The sequence below is a fragment of the Megalops cyprinoides genome, chromosome 20, assembly GCF_013368585.1.
Source record: "Megalops cyprinoides isolate fMegCyp1 chromosome 20, fMegCyp1.pri, whole genome shotgun sequence".
NCBI lineage: Eukaryota > Metazoa > Chordata > Actinopteri > Elopiformes > Megalopidae > Megalops > Megalops cyprinoides.
The window spans coordinates 17,519,621-17,541,814 of NC_050602.1; the positions used below are offsets into that span (position 1 = coordinate 17,519,621).

General features: G+C 44.3%; 1 protein-coding gene across 3 annotated transcripts; it reads left to right on the plus strand.

Annotated features, from left to right (window-relative positions):
* Nucleotides 1–3,458: 3,458 nt before the first annotated feature.
* Nucleotides 3,459–21,906, plus strand: LOC118795386 (phospholipid phosphatase 2-like). 3 transcript variants are annotated; one of them, XM_036553845.1, is made up of 7 exons: nt 3,459–3,684; nt 3,781–3,881; nt 17,451–17,602; nt 17,908–18,170; nt 18,629–18,686; nt 19,294–19,470; nt 20,113–21,906. In XM_036553845.1, exons 2-7 carry the CDS (start codon nt 3,821–3,823, stop codon nt 20,263–20,265), a joined length of 864 nt encoding a protein of 287 aa, XP_036409738.1. In that variant the 5' UTR covers nt 3,459–3,684; nt 3,781–3,820; the 3' UTR covers nt 20,266–21,906. The 3 variants fall into 3 exon arrangements, with proteins under 3 accessions (XP_036409738.1, XP_036409737.1, XP_036409736.1); XM_036553844.1 differs by having other exon boundaries at nt 3,459–3,881; XM_036553843.1 differs by lacking the exons at nt 3,459–3,684; nt 3,781–3,881 and adding an exon at nt 13,354–13,575.
* The last annotated feature ends 288 nt before the right edge of the window (nt 21,907–22,194 follow it).

The window sequence follows — 22,194 nt, forward strand, 5'->3', positions numbered from 1 at the left end:
GGTTCTTGACCCCTGATAGCTGATTATAAAGGAAGCAACATCACCTGCAGTATATTTCACCCACTGAGGCCTACTACACACCTCCCAGGTGAATGTGTAGCGTGGGGTGGAGGCTGTTGACCATAGACCTGAGGTTATGTACATAACTATTTATTGTATTTCACTCCAGCCCGGCAGACTGGGTGAAAAGTCAAGAGGTAAGCCTTAATGTGGAAAACAAGGTGCATAACCTTCCCATCGACAGAATCAACAGCAGAGTGGAGCCGTATGCTCTCACCTTCAGGATAAGACAAACAGGAAACATCTAGAACTGCTGTCACCTCTGAGGAAGGTTCCAGCGACCAGAAGCATGATAATTTCAAACCATGGACTGGATAGATTGACAGAAACAGTCAATAACACTCTGTGGCCAGGGGTTATGGCGCTAACTTTGTTTCATCACGTGATAGAGCAGCGTCAATGACCAGTGGGCTACATGATGTGGCTTTAAAATCATTCCTGAGTACTATTCCCTGATCTCAAAATCTGTGTGGTTTATCTGCTCCAACTTCACAGATTCTGCGAAATGGGTAGCAGGTCCATTCTCGGTATACTTACTCATGGTTATCTAAAATCTTAATATTTGTGCAAGACTTAAACAAATAACCCACAGCTAAGAAATTATGAGTGCATGAAAGGTGACCTGTGACAAATGATAATTTGTGCCTTCATTAGTAAATGGAGCTCTAAACTAAGAAAAAATATATTATGGTGCTCACCAAATCTGATGCAACACCTGTACTGCATGTACAGCTAGCAGCAAGGTTTTAAACTACACGTCCTACACATTCATAAAGGTAAATATACATACAGTGTGCTATCCCAAGTTACCCGCCAGAGCTATGCCTCCGCTGTGTACTTTCAAAGCAGGCATAAACATCCCATTGTGAAAGCAGGATGTTTGTTGCAGCACCAGCTTCAGTGTGTGTAAATGGAAAAGCGAGCATTCTTTAACATTACAATATTTCGGACAACAATCTTATGTATCTGAAACACAGTGCTAATAGCACTGGTTAACAACTGTACATTCTGATTGAGGCAGCGTGAGTGTGTCGTCTGGTGTAGTTAAACTGGGGGAACCTGGGACATAGACTATATTTAAGTCAGCGTTTAGTTTTTAAGTTCAATGAGGAGATCGGGAGAATTTGTTTTCTTTTGTCTAGCTGTCCTATCCCGGTATTATTAGTGTACATTGAAACTGCATATGGGTTGTCATGTGTGTATGTACTATTTTGTCAATAGTCTTTTTCATTGTGTATACTGCTGCTTCAACAGTGCAGAAAACCCCAGCCTTTTCACCTGTAATCTGGACTCCTGTGCGTCTCTGTCACGTCTTTTGTCTGCGTGTGTCCCACTCCATGTTGATACGGTCAGTTACCATGTCAGCAGGCTAAAAAAGTCAGAGCAGCAAAGTCAAGGTACTCACTGTCTCTAACACAGAAGGAGTCAGATAACAGCATCTCCACAATCAGCCAACAGAACCTGGTGAATGTCATAGAGAGGCCCAACATTCCCTGGCACAAATATCTTCAAGAGGGCCTTTTTCAGAAGTACTCAGGAGGGGTCCCTCCATCTTGCGAAGTGGTCCATCACCTTGGCGGGGGGTAGGGGTAGCTACCCACACTCATTTAAGCTGTATTGACACAGGGTTATTCTGTTGCTGTAACACACAGAGAGGTGATCCAAAACCTGAAAACCCCTAGTACAATTGACATAGTGGTCAGTTGCTGGCGATCTTCTGTTGCAGACTACTGCTTGGCTCCCCCGCCCAGTCTCCCAGTCTTAACTCAAATCTTTCCTTGTCTTGTGTCTTACTACAGGCTATTATTGATATAGATGTATTTTTGTAGCCTTGCTCTGTAAGGTGCTCTGGGTAAGAGCCATCTTACAAAGTGCAAAGTGTGAGCATGTCCCCAGAGCAGAGGCCAGTAAGCACTGCATTAAAAGGAACACATCTCATCCCACCCTGGCAGTTTATAAGATGCTGGAGTGAATATTTGGTCTTAGCTGATTACAATACTTCTGCAGTGTGGTCTGCCCAGACCAACGCACTCTGTTCCTGCATTACAAGGACATAAAGCTATAGAGCCACGTCCCAGCTTCCATGTCCAGGAGGTCCATGTGCAGCTTTGAGGGGGCTTATGGTGTAAGGCATCTCTACTGGCTTTATCTTAAAATGGCACTGAGCAGCAACGGTATTGGGGCAAGCACCAGAAAACTAAAGAAAAACACGTAATAATTACTGTTTATTTGAAAATGTTCACATGGGTGTTGACGCTAACAAATACAGTTTAAATCACGGGTTATGAGATTTACACAAGGCAAGTTAGACAGAGGAGGGACATCTCTTAAAGAAAGCAGGAAACTGCCGAAACTAGCTGGACTTGCTTACATTTAGATGAAGACAAAATCATAACAACAGCACAGAATTGTCACAGGGGTACAGAGAGGGTAGCCTAGATTGAATGCTGCTGCTCGTCTATAACTAGCCAAAATACTCGCATATCACACCTCTCCTCATCTCCTTCCACTGGTTACTAGTTGTGGCCAGAATAAAATACAATTCTCTGGTCCAAGCCTATGGGGCAGCAAGAGGAACTACACCCTCCTGCCTTCAGTCCATTACTAAACCATACAAGGCTGGTAGACTGCTTCGCTCTGCAACCTCTGGTTGCCATGTGATCCCCCTCCGAAAGGATCCATCCTCTCAGTCACATTTATTCTTTACTCCAGTGATGGAATGAGCTCCCCACACGACTCAGAACCTCTGAATCATTGACCAGTGTTCCAGCACAGACTGAAAACTGAAAGAAGCCGTGTCTTGGTTCAAGCAATACTGGTGTGTGTGTGTGTGTGTGTGTGTGTGTGTGTGTGTGTGTGTGTGTGTGTGTGTGTGTGTGTGCGCGCGCGCGAGCGCGTCCACGCGCTCGCGTATATATATGCTGGTAAATATTTTATGAGCTTGTTACATAAAACTGCATGCATTGTATTGATGGTGGCGCTGTTGTGGTCCTCGGGGTGTCTTCACACACAATGTGCACACACAATGATTCGGAGGATCTGCGACGCCGCAGATGGAAAACACTCATTTCACACGGCACATTTACAATCCGTATTACGAAACACCCCCTACTCGCGGCCGAATTGGAACTGCACAGCGGCGTTGCTATGTACCTCGCACTCCTGAGAAAGTCAAATAGAAACGCAGCCTTCACTGGAGGAGTTTCCTCCTCCGTGGGTTGATCACCCTCTTTCCTGGCATTCCTTAATTTTTTTTTGTCGGATTACCGCAGCCTTAAAACTTGAGATTGAGTTAAATTTTCTTACTTCCTTTCTCCTTGATATAGGGAGACTGACGTCAGTTTGGGGAGTGGAGAGAGAAAGAGTTAAAGCGAAGAGAAGGGAAAGGGAAATTAAGGAAAAGAGGTGGATTTGTTTTGTCTCTCACAAGATAGTCATTGGTGGTTCGCTAAAAAGTCGAGAGGCGTTTTGTCCCATCTGTAGATAAGGACACAAAATGCGCACAGAGGTCTGTGCTCCACAGCAAAATATTACCACCAACTGACCGAACGAGCCGTTCGTGTTGTTGGATTGAACAGAGTAGTGTTTCCTCTGCACACCTTCGCCGTAAACAACAGTGAACAGGTAGGGAAGCGGAGCCGGAAGAACTCGCAATTCAGGTTACTGCCTGCGCGTGCTTAACTGCATTATTATTTTCGTGTGCATTTTACGCAATTACAGCATATTGAAGGTCTCGTAAGACAGAGAAGAAAAAAAAATCATGACGGAGTTTGGAAAAAAGAAGATATTCATCTTAGTGGACGTGCTTTGCGTGCTTGTGGGTAAGTTTCAACTTTACTTCCAATATGGCTGAGAATAGGATTTGCTCGTGCATTAGCCAAGAGTATAAATGTGACTGTAGACAATCGGATGGCAATGCGTAACCTACGCTGGTTGTATTAATTATGTGATTGTTTGAATGTGTTGCATTGCTGTGTGGTCTTGTTAATTCAAGTAGGTAAACGTGTGAAGTCCGAGTTTTCTGTGAGATCACGAAAGGCAGAATTCTCCGCAGGTATCATGTGAATATTTCTATGTAAGAAATATTGTAACAGACGTTTATTCGGTGAGCAGGCTGCAGGTTGACATAACAAAGACTTGAATTTGATTCTTGCAGCCACCCGAAGTCTTGCAATTACTTTTCATGTGTCCCTGAGAGAAACAATGAACTGTAAGCGATTTAATCCTAAAGGCCCAAAACACAGATCAACAGAAAATGTTTTGCAAAATGATTTTATACCGAAGTGGCATTAACTCTTTGTCGATGTAGATAAGTGAAGTGTGTGCAGATTTGCGTTAGGCTTGAGAATGTCCGCGGAAATGCACTCCTGTCAGCTGTACAGTTGGTAATATTCACTGAGGAACACCACACAGTTCAGTTTTAACCAGAAGTTTAACCAGAAACCTGGAGAAGAGTATTACTCATCTAACAGATAAACGTGCGCAGAAACTGGCCTTTCCGTACATACACGTCTCAGGATTGAATTTTCCTGTTTACCTTAGCCAGCTGGAAAGGTTACATTAAGTCATTCTTTGAATTTGTTTATAAACGTAATCATCTAAAAATGGCATCATATAGAATAGAATGATAACAATCTTCTCAAGACCAGTAAGGATATTTTTGTACATATCTGGTACACACAAGTATAGGCCATTGTCTGTATTTCCCTGGAGTTCCACATTGTGCTCGACATCTGTTCAATAAGAGCTCAGGCTACAATACGGAGCGTCATGGCAGCCTCATGACGTGAGAATGAGTATTTGAGATCCTACTGAATTTTGGGGAATCTATAAACCAGACCTGGAATGACAGAGCAGTACATAGTTTGTGAAATACATTAACAGTTGGTACCTCAGGTTGCGATGGGGGATCACCCTGGACAGAATTATCTGCAATTGCTCTCCATACATCATGCACACACCTGACAGAGAGGGACTTGCCCTGTGAGTTCAACCCAAGACTCCCCTTTGTATTTTAAGGATTTTCCACTCTCGTGTTTTCTACTTTCAGTTAAGATCTAAGTATTAATATTAGCTTGCCCATAGGAGACTGATAAGTGGCATTATTCTGATTGAGTAAGATGCAGTATGTGTCGGGGGTTACCCATAAGGGGAGCTTCACAGGCTACCCTTTGTTACTCACTGACATTTAAACGGGGACATATGGTTGATGCATGAACTTTAAAGGGCCTACATTTTCAAGAGAAAATCTGTTGGCTTTACCTGTGCTTATGGATCTGCTTTAGTAGGGGAATAAAGGGCCAAGGGACATTTGAGGGTGTTAGTGTGGCATTATGCTTGAGGAAGTGGGTGTGTAACTAGGAGGTTGCAGTCTTGACCCCCAGATGGGGCACAGCTGTGGAATAAATAACTTGGAGTGATATGTAATATGATTCATTGAGGTATGGAAAATGGTCTCTGCTCAGTACCTAGCTGCCCCACATGCAAAAGAAGAATCTGCTATCAATCTAAACACAGTTCTGTTGTGACATTAGCCGTGTGTGACACCAGAAGTTTTCAATTGCAGGATAGATGAGAAAGCTCTCTCTGTACAGTGCAGCAGAGCTTAAACTGTATTCAAATTATGGACCTGTCTATTTTATGAACATTTGAATGTGTGTGTGTGTGTGTGTGTGTGTGTGTGTGTGTGTGTGAGACGGAGGAAAAGAGACACTGACACATCAAGCAGCAGTGTGTAACAGTGAATATTTTGGTTTTAGTTCATGTTTATCTGACACACAAAGGCTTTTCTCACAGGACTCGAGAGTTCGCTTATTTATATAATTCTGACTTGCACCCATGTTTTTCCCCAGTATGCTTAATGTGTGTGTTAACTTAAAGAACCTGCCTTATCACACACCCATCACTCATTCGTCTGAATCATCGATTGTTTACATACACACAGTATAAACTAGCTGAAAATCAGCCCTTCTTCCTTAAGTGGCTGACTAACTGAGTGTGGTTTCTGGCTAATGTTGGTTATTGCTTCAATGTGCTCATATGAGCAACCAAATTCTCATTCTGGCATAAAGGGAATTGATGTGTCATGTCCAATCCAGCATTCAAATCATCATCCCCCGCACCCTCATTTGCTATAAGTACAGCCAGTGCAGCTGGGGGAAGGGCAGGTGAGCTGTGCTTGGCCACACCTGTGTTGTGTTCCGTCTGACCTGCTCAGTGGAGTGGCGAGAGGCGAGGGGGTGGGGGGTCCTGCATGTTGGGACTTGCTCTGTGGTTCCTGGCCAGATGGAGTCTTTGCACTGTGGTGTAGAAAAAGCCATATTTCTTCAGATCCACCTTGTCTGTGTATGTGCCATTCCAAGGGCTGACACTCTGTTGTGACCCAATATGGTTGCCAGAGTTTCAGCCGATTCCAGTCCTCCTTGGGAACATCTTTATATCGGAACACCTGCCTTTATCTTGTTTTATTGAAAATAAGTGAGTGCTCCTTGTGGCGTATGTATGTCTACAGGCTAGCTTATGGCAGAAGAAATCCTGATGCCTGTGCTTTAGTTATTCCTGTCAAAGGACAGCTGTACCTGTTGTAATGCTGATTATATGTGGATGCCACCTGCAGAAAAGGAGGTAAATATTTATTTTGTTGTAGGGGATATAGATGTTCTGGGAACAAGATTGTGCTTCCTCCCCAGGAATAAGAGCAGTAGTCAAGGACACTCTGGCAATGGCATATAACTGGATAAACAGGTCTGCTTCCACTTGACTAGTCTGTGTCTTAAGATGAGCACCTTGGACATTTTTTTAAGCTAAGGCTGACGGCTAAGGTCAGCCGATGAAAACCCACCAGCTGGAGTTGACCGACAGCTCAAGTCAGCCAATAGAAACGTGTCAGGCATAGTTGACCTACAGCTATGGCAGGCAAGTAGAAACGCGTCAAGCACAGCTGGCCTACAGCTAAGGTGGGCCGGTGGAAACAGAGCTTAAGTCCTGTTTCCTTTCTTATTTTGTAGCACTAAGAGCAAAGTGTGGAGACTTTCAGAGGCATGCTTTCTTATCTGTATCTGTTTGTGTATGTGGCTGAAAGAATGTATATTGATGTGAATATGAGTCTAAACTCAAGACACTATGCAGAGATCTTTAATGCACTAATAGTTTCATAATAAATGGGTGCTGAATGAAATACTTACTAGTGTAATAACTGATGCATGAGGCCGGATGTATTTTTTCCCTTTAAATGCAATGGACATTTGCAAAGGAGCAGTTGAATAAAATGTAACCATAATGAACACCCTTGCTTTCAGATTTCTGATGGGTTATCATGTACATGTGGTATGCATGCATTTGTAAAACTAAACAAGCTGGTTTTGAAGTTTTAAACAAGGGAGTTGGTTTCGTAATTAACCAACAAATAAACAACTTCTGAGTTGTGCTGAACATGCTCTTTTGCATGTTCAGTTTGTTTATGCGGCGTACTTCTGGTGCGCAGATCAAATGAACTGTTCTCCTCCTATGTTTACTGTTCAAATGTCCACCCCCACACACTCACACACATTCCCCACACCCTCTTATCTGGATACAGGCGATGGTGATCTTGGTCCTCTGGGATGCTTTCAGTGATCACAAGAGCTCATGCCCTGAGTGTTCCCTTCCGCATTTTAATCACTTGCTGTTTCCACCAAACTTTCTTCCTCATGTGCCATCGGCAGGATGGGTTTGATTCCTGTTCCACTGCATCACATGTAGATTTATACACTTTGGGTTGGGAGGCACATGTAGTACACAGGTCTTTGAGATGTTCTCTGCTCTGGAGGAAATTGGGTGATTGGGTGCATGCAGCAAACAAACTCATCAAATGCGTCTCTGACTTGGATCTCTTAGAGAAATGCCTTGGTAGGACAAGGCAGGTGATGTGCTGATCAGAGGCTGAATGCACTGCGTTTCCAGTTTTACTGATCTTTCTTCAAGGGTCCCTTTGTGTGAGGCTCAGAGACTGAAGTCAGTGTGGAGGCACTGAAGTAGTTTGAACATCAGACCTTGTTCTGTCTGATTGCTGTCTTTTTTTATCAAGAATGCAGAGAGGGACAAGAAGATTTAGCCAGCATTTGCTGCTGTTCTCACAGGTGTACCATGCACCTGAATGTAGAATGAGTCTCTCACTGTGCAGACTGTGTACTGAAACATGTGTGAGCAAAGTGCCACATTTCTGAGCGGGTAGAAGATTGACAGATATGCTCTCTCAAGAAAATGTTCAGGGTTTCTTTACTCTGGTGTGAAATTTCTTCCTCGAGATGGGTGATTCAGCATCGATCTGGTCTCTAAACTCTCTGGTGCTGGACAGTGCAGGACATGATATGGATGATCGTGGATGATTAACAGGTTTGTATCATATGGCTGTTGCCATCACTGCAAGGTAATACATTTATGACCCCACCCTGGCAAATGCTTGTTTTTCCTCATTCAGGGTTGACAGCAGGGTTTGCACTGGAATACTGGTAACACCAGGAACCATAGCACATAAATGAGTGTTTTTCCTATAGAGTATCTTAAAATAAGACATTATTTCTTTTGTGGGGGCACAGGGGATGGGTGTGGTGGTAGATGTGTCTAATGGTAGCCTACTAATGACAGTGAGCCTAACGGGTGATAAATCTCTCAGCCGCCATACAGCAAGCATCAGCTTAGGTGGTGTTTTTGTCTCAAAGGTGTCATTGACATCAGTGCCCAGATTATTACTGGATTACATTTGGGTTGACATTCCTTTTATATCTTGTGTTCTGTCCATCCTGTATGGTTTCTTCAATTTATGCTCCTTCCCCCCAGTCTGTCTGTTTCCACACTTTGTCTTGCATGTTTTTACTATGTCTACTCTTGCGCCCTGACTCAGTCCCCCCCCCCATGCAGTGATGTTTGTACTCTGACCCCCACATGGTAAAATCCAAATGATCAATGCTGACACCCTTCTGGCGAGAGAATTCCTTCCATAGCACACACAACCTCTGCTCTTCACCCGATCCACACGAGCACAGCAGCCGTGTCATCAGAGACCATGATTTTACATGGACACGTCTGAAAGCGAGAGGGGAGAGAGGAGGAGGGAGAAGGAGAGAGTGTTCCTGTGCGAATTGGGATGGCAGATCTAACAGTAGAAGTTTGTACGCTCAGCAAATACCTTCCACATTACTCAGTCCGCTGTGCAGAGGAAGCACATGCACTGAGAGACAGGAGGCAGGCCCATGAGGCACACAAAAACACACTCACACACACATACACACACGCAGACACACATGCATTGACATACACTACTGAGAGACACACATGCATTGACATACACTACTGAGAGACAAGATGCGCAACTCAGACACACAAACACACAGACACACATTCTCTTTCACATGTACAGACACCCTCATACGCATTTTCTATGGCCTTTACAACTTTACAAGCTTACACAGGCTCACTCTTACACACTCATACATAAACACACGTACAAACATTCATACACACACACGTACACTTTCTGTGTCCAGTACACATGTGCACACACTCTGTCCCCCTCTCTCTTTTACATGCATGCACACACACACACAGTGCACACCTGTGTCCAGGGGAGTTATGAGGGTTCTTGTAAATGAATTTCTCCATTTATCTTCCATGTAAACTTATTTAAGAGGCTCCTGGTCATATATTATGTAAGGGTTTGTAGTGTTCTCTGTCACTTTAGCTAATATGCATACAACCTAGCAGTGTCTTTGCACTGTTGCGTCCACACCATTTCACATCCTGGAATTATGCAGTATTTGTGCATTTTCTGTGATTCTCTAAATCCCTATGCCTCTGTGACTGTGGCATGTGACCGGTCACACGCAGACTGTGTTGCCCTGGTTACAGCATGCTGCACTCTCAGGTCTCTGAGTTTGGGGGGGGGGGGGGGGGGGGGGGGGGGGGGGGGGGGGGGGGGGGGGGGGGGGGGAATTAAGGAGTGAACAGTGTGCTGTGAGACAGGAGACCAGCACTGTCCCAGCTTTCTGCGGCTCTTTTCAGCATGGCAGGGACACATCATTTCTCGCTGCTGCTGTTGGACCAAAGGCATGAAAAGACCTATGTCACCTACAGGAGTCCTTCCCTCATCAGGTGTGTCAGCATTTGTTTGCATCCTCCTTGACTCACGCACCAAACATCCATCACCTTGATCACGTCTTATTATGTTGAGCAGGTAGCTGAATTGGATCGGCTGAATGCTGATTCTCCTGTTCTCTGAATTACTTGAGTGTTGTTTTTCAGGTTGTTGGGTTTTTAGCCCTGTGCCTTCTCCCCTCCACATTTGTTTTAAGTTACAGTGTAAAAGGATATTAGGATGCATGAGGAAGGCAGAGACCAGCAGTGTATGAGGATGATGCCCGAGGAAGGAATAGTAGAGAGATAATTTTAATGAGATGAGCTCAGAAGCCCGGGACTGGACTTTGTACCGCATGGCATGGGGTGGCATTCTTTAACGTCTCTCTCTGAGAGACAGACCGTGGGGGAGGGGGGAGGGGAGGAAGGCGGGGGAGGGGGGGGGGTGTGTCCGGGTGTAGCATGGCATGGCGTGTGCCTCGGTGACTCATCGCCCCCATTGTGTTTGTAGGAGGGAACTCTCTCTTCTCCCTTATGGCATTCTGTCATTCACAGCCTATAGCAGTGCAAGGCCCACACCCTCAAGCCCTCAGGCCACCCTATGCACTCAGCTGCATGTAACGCAGCAGTTCAGAGCTTCATATAATGCATCTGAAAAGACTGATTCGGTCTCAGTTGTGTAACAGGTGTTCACCCTCCTCTGCTGCCAGTGTGCGTGTTAAAATTGGAATGATACTTTATGAGGTCCTTGAAAGGAAGTTTCCATAAGCTGCCAATAGAACAAACAGCATGCTGCCCACATGCCACACCTGAGTGTCCGCCTCCTGCTGTCTGTCTGACTCTGTTTGCTTTCTGTACGGTTGTCCATCATGTGTGGTTTTTTATAACGTGTGCTTGTGTGTGTGTATGGAAACTCATGACCGGTTGAACGGCCTTGAGTGGAGGTCTAGCTGAGTCACAAGGTATTCTGAGTTCATCTATTCTGCTTTCATTTTTAGTGTACACATGTGTTTATTTTGTAATAGCCCATTGAGATTTCATAAGGGACACAACTTCTATTAGCGGTTGTTCATTTCTTCTGCAAAACGGAGCCATCATTAGCCGATATACCTTCCTCCTCCACACAGTTTTAACTGTGTCTGTGTCTGTGTATGTGTCTGTGCTTGTGCATATTATCCTAGCCTTACAGCTACAACTTGCTTTTGTTGTAGTAGTAAGTGTAAATCACACTATTGTGACAATACATTGCTAAAGCACTGAAGTCAGGTTTGAAAAGGACAGGAGGAAATGTCATACCCTCTGTCAAGGGAAGAGACAGAGAGCCAGAGATTGAAAAGAAGAGATAAAATTATAGGATGTCTTGGTGGAGTCTGGTTGGACACAGGTCAGAAGGGAGGGTGTGAAGATAATTAGGTCCTGAGTTTTCTCTAGCTCTTGCTGTCCTCCCCTTGCTGGCAAAAGCAAATAAAACTATCTGAAGCTGTCAGTGTGTAGTCAGGGCTTTGTTTAGAATGAGCACAGGAAATGGGTACGCTGGAATACTGTTTCTTTTCAAATCACATGACTCCTTTTCCCACAGTCGCCTGCAGAAAACCCCATTCTTTTCAACCGTCTTTGTTTTTCCTTTGTATTCATTTGATTTCTCAGTGCACTGGAAACCAGAAACTGATATCCCATGTAACCATTTATCCATGACCCTCCCCCACCCAGCCATCTTTCCTGTATTCACCCTGCACTTATCAAAATGTTTGTTTCTTGTAACTGCCAAAAAAAATGATGGACCCTTTCCCGTCAAACTCCCACATGTACACGCTCTTGTGCATGCAAGGCGCGCGCACACACACACACACACACACACACACACACACACACACACACACACACACACACACACACACACACACACACACACACACACATTATATAACTGTATTAGGCTTTCTTAAAAGCCGGTTTAGCATTTCCCTGGCTTTCTCACCCAGTCCTGGTACTTTGTTATTGTGGATAGCTGAAATTGCCCCATAGCATACTGGGTAAACACAATAACTCAGAAGTGTCATGACTTCTTGTGTTACTAAGGCCAGGGGTAATCGCAGCCCCAGTCCTCTGAATAACATCCCCCCGAAATGTCAGTGTATACATTTACATTTGACCCCAGAGCATGGAGTCTAGCTGCAGTCTCATGTGCTTTCTCCTTCTCTCTTGCTCTGTCTCACTCTCATTCTCACTCTCTCTTTGCCAGAACACTGGAATGCTGCCTGGAATTAAGTCATGAACCCGGATTTTGAAAATAAATTTCCGTGCTTTGAAACCAGATTTTATTTAGCGTGTGTAATGTTTTTTTTGGTGTCTGTTTTTCTTCTGTGGTGTCAAATGCTGCCTAATGTGTTTTCAGTTAGCCCCTGCCTATGTGTGTGCAGGTGCAGAGTAACCTGGTAGCAGAGTCCTTCACCGGTCTAATTGGATAGGGGACCAGGCTAACAGGAGAGGGAAACGGGGCATTGTGGGATTGTACTGAGACAGGCGGGATTTCCACTGCTAAGTTCAACTGGCATCAGCTGAAGGAGCTTTTCAAATGATAAAACCAGTTCAACAGTTATATAATGTTGTCATCAATAAACTTTATTTTAGTTTGCTTGGCAGTAGCCCATATGTAGCTTACATCTGAGGTGGGTATTAAACATTTTTTACAGCTGGAAATATTTGGAGCAGTTCAACTTTAGTGCCCTGCTCAAGAGTGCAACAGCCGTAACAGCCCTGGTATTTGAACCTCCAGTCTTATGGTCCCCTCTCCACTTTGCCATGTGTCACAGGTTTAGTGCCCAGACGCCATGCCACACAACCTAAGATTTCATTACAGGAACTCCTTAGGTTCAACAAGTCGAATGCTCACTGGAACTCGTAATCCAAAACAGGAAGGAATGCAATGTTTGTCATGTGATTAATTATCTCTGATTCTACCTAAACAAATCATTCTTATAATAAAACTGTACTTTTCAGGCCTTTACTGAGCATGTGGAGGTATTTTATGTTTAGAGGTGTAGCTACCCCAGTTCCCTTTATTATTGTAATAAAACTGTGTTATTCGGAACATAATTAGATATTGCTATGAGCTGTAGCTAGCCAAGTTCCCTGTGTTTTTATAAGGGACGTGTGCTATAGAGGCAAGTCGTAATAGGGTCCACGTGCCCATGAGGCTGTAGCGAGCTGATAGGGCAGTGAGCAACCAAGTGTATCTCAGTGCAGGCTGTAGATAGCAGTGGTCGGTGGGGTCACACCTCTGTCCTGTGTCCTTATCTGAGAGTGCTCTGCTTCCTCCTTGGGCCTCAATGAAAAAGACTGCATCTGCTGGCATCTGTGGTGGTGCTAACCCCTTCCCCGGGACAGATGAGGGTCTCATTAGAGGTGAGATTATCTTAGCCTCTGGTCTGTGCCACACTTTCCTAAATCTCGCTAAAGTGAAAGCAACAACAGCAGTTGTGGTCAGCGCTGCACGTTAACAGGGTGTCGCTGAGGTTAGTGCCAGCTGCAGTTCCGTCACCGTTGGCCGCAGTTAGTTAATAATTAACTACACTTATAAAGCACCATTCATGATCCCAACGACATTATACACTGTACAGAGTGACCAAGAAAAAACAAGACTTACATATGCTAATAGAACAACAGGAGATAGGTGGAAGAGACAGGTAAGGTAGGTGATTTTAGGTAAGAGGTGATTTTAAGACAAGAGAAGACCAGGGTTAGTGGGCTTCAGGTTTCTTGTGGGTTGATTGGGAAGCAGAAGGTCAGGGAGATAGATGAGGAAAAGAGCAGAGAAAGCCTTAGGCAAGTAAGTGAATTTGTCATTAATTTTGGCTTTGAGTGGGAGCTAATGCAAATCTTTAGGAGTCAGGGTGATGTGAGACTGGGAGCTGAAATAAGTAAACAGGCAGCTGAGCTATGAATAATGTGAGGTTTCTGCAGTGCACTGACATTATTGTCAGAGAGCAGTAATCAAGACGATTAGAGACAAATGCTTGTATTTTGTTTTTCTGGGTCAGTGCAGAAGAAGAAGGAACAGACCCTTGCAAAAGTCCTAATATGGTAAAAGGAGACTATGGTGATGTTTTTGATTTGGTAGGCAAATTTTAGCAATGAGTCAAAAAATAACTGCAGGGTTGTGAGCAGTGGGAGAGCAGGAGACAGAAATGCCACGAATAGAGAAGATCAAGTTGCATCCAGCGCTTAAGTGTAAGCAGGCCACTCTCAATTTTTAGGAGGGTGAGTTACGGAGGGTGGGTCAAGGTAAATCTGTGTGTCATCTGCATAGCAGTAAAAGTTACCGTTAAGTCCAAAGCTATTCAGGATCTTAAGCGTATAAGAGGGAGCGTATAGATAGTGAAGAGCAAGGGTTCTAGTACACAGCCTTGGGGAACCCCTTGGCTAACATCTGTCCAGTCTAATTTATAGCCATGTGAGGAGATAAGAACGGCAAGCAAGGGATATGAGCAACGCCTGAGGATAGCCATCAGTAAAACAGGATGGGGGTGATTTACAGCGTCAGGCTGCACTTAAGTCAGTTGGGGGAGGATATTGAAACCGCCAGCATCAGATGTTAAGAGGTCATTGACTCCTTTAACAAGCACAGTGTCAGTGCTGTGGAATAGGCTAAAACAATATGGGAGGGGTTCACAGAGATTAGAGTAGGACATGACCTGTTGTAATTGAGAGGCGTCAAGTCAGAGTTTTAAGAGTTTTGGCTATGAAGGGGAGGTTGGAGATAGTACCGTAGTTTCTTTAGTGTATTTGTGTCAAGGCCAGGCTTTTCTGAAGAGGGGAGTGACAGTGGGAGTCTCAAAGGCTGTGGGAACTATTCCCTGGTCCGGAGTTTAGTAGCATAGAGAGCCAAGGAGCAGGGGGCAGGCCTTAAAAAGCACCATTGGAATGGGGTCTGTTGGAAGTCGCTCTGGGTAAGAGTGTCTGCCAAATGATGTAATGTAAAGAGCAGGTTGTAGGTTTAGTGGGGTACAGAGTTTATTTATTGCTATACAGTTAATGGAATGGAAAAAAGTACCACAGGTAGAACACACTTTTCAGACTGGCCCACACGAATGAAAGTGAACAAGCACAAAGCACTATCTTGCTGTCATTACTCTGTTTTTCCATCTTTGTGGGACCATTTTTAAACAAAACCATCAAGCTGGCAGCTTGTACCAAATCCACGATTTTGAAAAGCATATTTGCATTTTGGGCATAGTTCAGCTCTGAAACTCTGCCACATCTTTGGTAGCAAATAGACAACATTTAATTAATGTCAAATCGAGCAAATTTCTCACACCTTTTTCCCCTACTCAAAAGAGGTATCAGAAGGTAGTACATTAGAATCTGAGTGCAGTATATGAAAGTGTTCTGTTGAGGTGGGTCTGATGTTTGCGCTTTTGCTCCTGCGTTCTTTAGACAGCTCAGTGCTGCCATTTTTCGTATCATTTCAGAGAAATTCGTGATGCTGATTTTGGCTGTGGGAGTGTGTTCCCTGCTGTATCGAATCACATTGTGTCGAGTTGCATTGTTCTGTCTTGTTACATTACATTGCATTCTTGCTGACCCACGTCACCCATACACCCGGTCATTGTTCATCTTTGCGCGCACACACACACACACACACACACACACACACACACACACACACACACACACACACACACACACACACACACACACACAGGGAGAGTTCCTTCATTTAACTAACTGTAGTGCTTGTCCAGTCTAACCCCGTTTCCACTGAACCAGCTCCCTTGATGTAGATGTACTGGGCTAGTCTGCTCAGGCTGTTGTTGGGCTTAACATACAAACACATGGAGTTCTGTCCAAACAAACCATCTCTTCATTATCATTATTGTGTTTCTGTCACACACACTCACTCCACTAGTCACGCTCGCACAGAGACACATGTGAACCCTGTCAGGGGGCAGTTTTACTAGAGGTTTGAAAAAAAAAAAAAAAACAAACTGTCCTGTGCCACTGTGTGCCAGGGTTAGTGCTGGCCTTACCTTAGAGGCACATGGGGCTCCATCCACTTAAACCACTGGGCAGTTTGTCCTGATGTTTGAGTAACTGATTATGGCCTAGGTTTCATATTCAGGTCTTACACAACGCTGAGTTTGGCCAGTCACTTAAACGAATGCACATTGTTGTGTAAGAAACAGATAAATTGCTGAGACAGTTCCTTGGCCTTTGCTTGCACAGGTTTTTATGCTGTTGATGCCATTTCTGAGTGCTTCAGTTCAGAACAGAAACCAACAATATGCTAAATGGCCAACAGAATGTCTTAAACAAGTGAGAGAGAACCCTTGTTATGGTGTTCACCTTTCTCGGCACCTGCTGCATAGAGGAAGAATAATATCTTTCCAAAATGGTTATGACCATGAGCTCTTTGGAGTGAAGGGAATGAAGCAATAAGCAGAGAGACAGCAGCCCTTTTTGTTTCAGATTAAATTGTTTTTAGAGTCGTCTTTGTACATGGATGTGTCCTTTCCTGTGTTACAATGTACAGGACTGCAGAGATTCAAGGCTGTTCGGTCCTCCAGGACTCAAATGATGAGATGGAGGGCTTTTGTCACAAGGGGAAATCTATCTCAAAAAACTTGGCCAGGCACCCAAATCATGTTTCCCTGCTGAGAGAAGTAGTTTTATTAAGTTTTGTTGTCTCATTTTTTATAAACATCTATTTTCATTGAAACCAGGCTTGTGTACTAAATGGTGCTGCCTGGGGTTTGATGTTTGAAACACAGAATAAACGTTATCCTTGGATCATTTGACAAGGAATGAGTCACGAATAAAGTTGCTGTCTGAATCATGGTTAAATGATGCCAGAGATAAGATCACCGCCCCAACAGTTTTTGTTTCACTCATTCTAAACTTTCTCATGCCATGTGTGTGCTTGCTCATCTCCTTGAATCAAACTTAGAATGAAATTCTGAAGAAAATCAGTATGTTTTATGTTACTGCATTTGGTCCCAATTTACTTTGAAATATTTCCTCTTCTGTTCACACAGAAAGATTTACATATTGCATGCTGATGTGCACTGATCACGCATTGAAAGGTCTCATTAAAATTTGAAATGAGTCTGGAGTTAGTGTGCTAAGGACACCAGTGACCGGTTAATGTCTAACACCAGGCTACTGAGCACCGAATGATTCCTGGACAGATTGGATGTACTGTAAAGTATTGTTGGCTGTGCGGTAGAGTATCGTTGGTGGTGTGTGAATTTCCTGATGGCGGTGAGTTCCTCTGTTCACAGCATCGCTGCCCTCTGTTATCATGACCGCCATCTTCCAGCCCTATCAGAGGGGCGTGTACTGTGACGATGAGAGCATTAAGTACCCCTTCAAATCGGACACCATCACCCATGGCGTCATGGCTGCTGTCACCATCTCCTTCAGCGTCATCATTGTAAGTCATATGTGTGCATTTGTGCATAAATTTACACATACACAGGTTTAACAATGATCACCACCCTCTCTAATGAAGGCATTCTCATTTGATAATGAGGAATATCCCTAGCAGCAGACAAATTCTCCTCTCTGTAACAACCAGTAATGCAGCCATTGTGGTTCACTGCAGCAAATGTGACAACACTTTAGTCTTTGCAGTGTCTACAAGATGGTTTTTTATCTCACTTTCACTTTCCTCACTTTCAGTATGTCTTTTTTCATTGTTTCCCTGTTTTTCTTGTACATCCTGTATTCTGTGTGCAGATCACCTCTGGCGAAGCTTACCTGGTCCACAGGAAGAAGCTCCACTCTAACTCCACCTTTAACCAGTATGTGGCAGCCCTTTACAAGGTGGTGGGAACCTTCCTGTTTGGGGCAGTGGTCAGCCAGTCCCTCACCGACCTGGCCAAGTTCACAATTGGGCGCCTGCGTCCCAACTTCATGGCTGTGTGTGCCCCCAAATTCTGCAATGGCTACGTGCTGGAGATCAACTGCACCGGCAATCCCCGCAACGTGACTGAGTCTAGGTACAGTAGAGGGAAGGAGGGCAGGTCAGGCTCCTCCTGCTGGGCGGAGGAGTGAACCTGCAGTCACTTCAGTTCCTTGTGCTTATAGTGTGACAACAACATGGTAGTGGCCTCTCAGAGCCACCTTTAGCCATAATGAGGAGGAGGTTTATAGTAGATTTTTACTTGTTTTCTTTTTGAAGCCCAAATTGTTTAAATGGTATAGTTCATAATCCTAAAGTTTATTTTCTTTAGTCTGTATTAGCCACATGTTATAAATGAAAAGAAAGTCACACTCTTGATCTTCAGATCGTCAGTAGTCTTTTGTTGAAACTAACATGTTATAATGTTAACATTTTCATAAGTGAAATATGTTGCTATAGCTAAACAATTTCTGTGTAAAAATCATAAGCAGTGGTACATTATCAAAGGTACTATAAAGCAGGGGTGTTGAATGTCTGCCTCTTCTTCTTCTCCAGGTTGTCTTTCTACTCTGGCCACTCCTCCTTTGGGATGTACTGCATGCTGTTCCTGGCGGTGAGTGTTCAACAAACAGGGGAATTCTCACTTTTTGTCGCCATGGTTACTATATCGTCATGATATCCCCATCCCCATTGCAGGTGCTACAGTAGGTAGCAGATAGGAGTCCTTTTTTGTAAGGAAAGCGCAGGGAAAAGTTAGGTCTTGCTCAGGAATCCCACCACCATCAGGGCTACATTCTCCACTGTCAGTCCTTAAAGACTGGTAGAGAGTGGGGGATTAGCAGGAAGGTGGAGTTAGGTCTTTTTGCTTCTGCACTGCTAGGGGACTTTGGAACATGGTGAGGATAAGGCCTCGTAACTTGTCTGCACTTGTCTGGGCTAACAATTAGGGGCTGATGATGAGATGGTGATGATTTCAGGGCCAATTCTGTGTTCTGTAGTTTCCTTTTGTCTTGGGGGTGTGGACAGGGGGTTTGGGTAGGATTGGGTTGGGTGGAGCAGGTGAGGGAATTGTGGGTGTTGGATGTTTTTACATTGTGTTTGTATTTGCCTAATGAACAAAGTTTCTTTTTGCTATTGTGGTCCATTTAATGAAATATGAAGACTTTGATGGTCTTGAGGGTTAATAAAGAATGTCAACCATCTATCTGTCTCCCTCGCAGTTGTATGTCCAAGCAAGGATGGTGGGAAAGTGGGCGCGGCTTGTGAGACCCACAATCCAGTTCTTCCTGCTGGCGTTCGCTGTGTACGTGGGCTACACTCGCGTGTCTGATTACAAGCACCACTGGAGCGACGTTCTGGTGGGGCTCCTGCAGGGGGCGCTGGTGGCCATCCTCACTGTAAGTAACCTCACCCAATCCTTTAATGGCAGTTTAGCTTCCTATGTTAGTCATTCACTTCAACATCGTAGTACAAGGCGATGTAATGGTGTAATGAAAATTATTTCCTACTAACAAAAAGCAATTCATTCCAGTTTTATGCAGTCAGAGATACTGCTCCCAAGATGTCTCTATAATTCTGGGTTATGTTGACACTGTTGCATTAGCACTGTGGCAGCCCTTGTAGCCTCACATGGGGGAAGAATGCATTCTATAATTTTCAGAGCTTACAGCATGAGAGTCAGATTCCACATGTTTAAGCGGTGAGGATAGATCTGGCCAGAACTGCAGGTCATTTGAAGCCATCTCCAGGAATGTGACATCTGTAACCCTAACCCTGACCCTAATCCCAAGCCTTACCCAGATTCTATCCCTAACTATAACGTTTTACCCTTACACTTATCCTGACCATAAACCTTAACCCTAATCAAGGGTTAAGGTTTCATGCCCTAGCCTTAGCCATAGCTATAAGCCCACCTCAAACCACTGAAACCAACCCTAACCCTGATGGAGGAAATTGCTTGGACAAGGTCACATTTTTGACCGTTTTGACTCTGGTGTGTGCCAGTTTGAGCTGAACCAAGCTGCTATTGCCCCCTGCAGGTGCGCTACGTTTCCGACTTCTTCAAAGTGCGTCCCCCTCGGTGCCCCTGTCCCGAGGTGGCAGAAAACGAGGCCCTGGACCGCAAAGCCAGCCTGCAGATTGTCGACTCCGAGCACAATAACCATTTCAGCTACCCCACTGGGCCAGTGTGATTGCCAGCTCACCCACAGCCAACCACTCCCACCAGCACTGCACTGACTGAGGGGATCAGACGCTAACCCACAATGCCCCACACGCCCCCCTCAGCACAGTCTCTAGCTATCCTATCGCAGACACTGGGGTGCTCTTTGCGCGTGTGTGTGTGTGTGTGTGTGTGTGTGTGTGTGTGTGTGTGAGAGAGAGAGAGAGAGAGAGTTACCAAGACACTTGGTCTTTTTAATCTCAGTACCTGTGTTGTCATTGTTTTTTGTTCCAAATTGCTCCCTTTTTATTTTTTTTTTAGCTCACTGAATAGTTTCTACGTGGGGTTGCTGCAGTCTTTTATGTGAAGTGAATGTAAGGGAAAACGAAAGTGACAGCCGATTGGCGGTGGGTGGCAGGGAGGGCTGTAGATGGAGGCGTGGTCACGGACACACAAACCACCAATGGCAGCCCTCATGGAGCCTGCCCACTGTGAGAGGATTCATTTCTGATCATTTGTGGCATGAAAAATGGATTGGTTTTCAATTTTTTATTTATGAGCCCCCCCCCTTCCCCCCAAGGGAAGGTGAACTCAAAGAGCTTATCTTAAATAAATGTGTTTGTGTGTAATGTAGGGCATGTGTCTGTCCCAGCAGACAGCACAGGGAGTTCCTCAAGTCTCATCTTTCTCCTCCTTAAGTGCACCTTAGTTCTGTCAACTTATTCTCCACACTATGTTATTTAAACGTTTCGCCATCTCCATATGAAGCATTGTTAGGTGGACTGCAGAACTTACTTAGCTATGACCTATTATACTTTTTAAAAAAAATTTGTGATGTTTAAGAATAAAATACCACTATGTAGAGCACAATCACCTCACATTTCTGCATGCAGAGCGGCCACTGAATCTCTTTCTCTGAGTGTCTCTTTGGGAAAGGCTTGGCCTTAATCGTGATGTTGTTAATTGTGAAAAGAGGCCCTTTAATGGCTGTTAATTAGTAATTGACGTGAACAAAAGCCTCTTCTCCACTGTAGGGTCGGATGAATAGCTGGTCTAGAAATGACAATGGCTCTTTCTTTCTTCTTGTTGAGCCAGACCTGATTACTTCCACAAACCAGCGCTGGAGGGCTGCTTTATTGTTGTGGTCGCTGCACATCACCCTATCTGTCACAGTTACTCTGCTGGCCTCTGCTAGCCGTGCAATTGTATGCTATGTTTTGTGTTATAATATTATATGTTGTCGTCTATTACTTTTATCATCAATTGTGAATATACTGTATGTGTGTGATTGTGTTTTTGCACATAGATAAAGCACAGAGCCCTGCTGTATTAAAGATGTAATGCCACGGAGAGCACCAGGAGGGCCCAGAACACAGCATTAGACTTGGGTGCTGCTGGGAGATGAAGTCCAGAACCACATTGAGCATACACTCTGGACTTCAGCTCTGGACTACAGTTCCCATGTAGACCTGCAAAGCTTTGCAACATTTAGCCAATCTCCCATCAGGATGTTTTGTTGTGAGGCTTCTTGTATCAGAGCCTGATCTTGAAGTACACTGAAAGCTTGTACACTGGCAGATTTTACCATGATTGTGAATTTTGATTGTTTTTAATATATCAGGGCTCTTTATAAAAATGTGTGTATTCTTTGTATGTTCATGTGAGCTCATAATGGGCAAGTGTTTTTTTTATTTAGCTGTTTGCTATAATATAATATTAAAATGTTGTTTTAGATGAATATGTGCCTATGGTGTGCAGACTGACTATACTGCTGTGTGAGTTATTGCCCCTCTGTGGAGATGCAACTAACTGAAGGCTAATTGGCCGTTTTGAATAGTTTATTCGATTGTACTAGCCAACAGTTACTTTTTTTGGGAGGGTGGGTGGGCGGAGGAGGGGTTGTGGCTTGTTTTTTCCTGCAGAATAGACCTGCTTTGACAGGGTTCAAGTTCCTCTTCCT

Coding starts and splice junctions, on each gene's coding strand:
- LOC118795386 (XM_036553843.1), top strand. CDS start 13,500: ATGAAAAAGACTGCATCTGCTGGCATCTGTGGTGGTGCTAACCCCTTC. Junction 13,576..17,450: donor AGATGAGGGTCTCATTAGAG/GTGAGATTATCT, acceptor CTCTGTTCACAG/CATCGCTGCCCTCTGTTATC. Junction 18,171..18,628: donor CGCAACGTGACTGAGTCTAG/GTACAGTAGAGG, acceptor CTTCTTCTCCAG/GTTGTCTTTCTACTCTGGCC.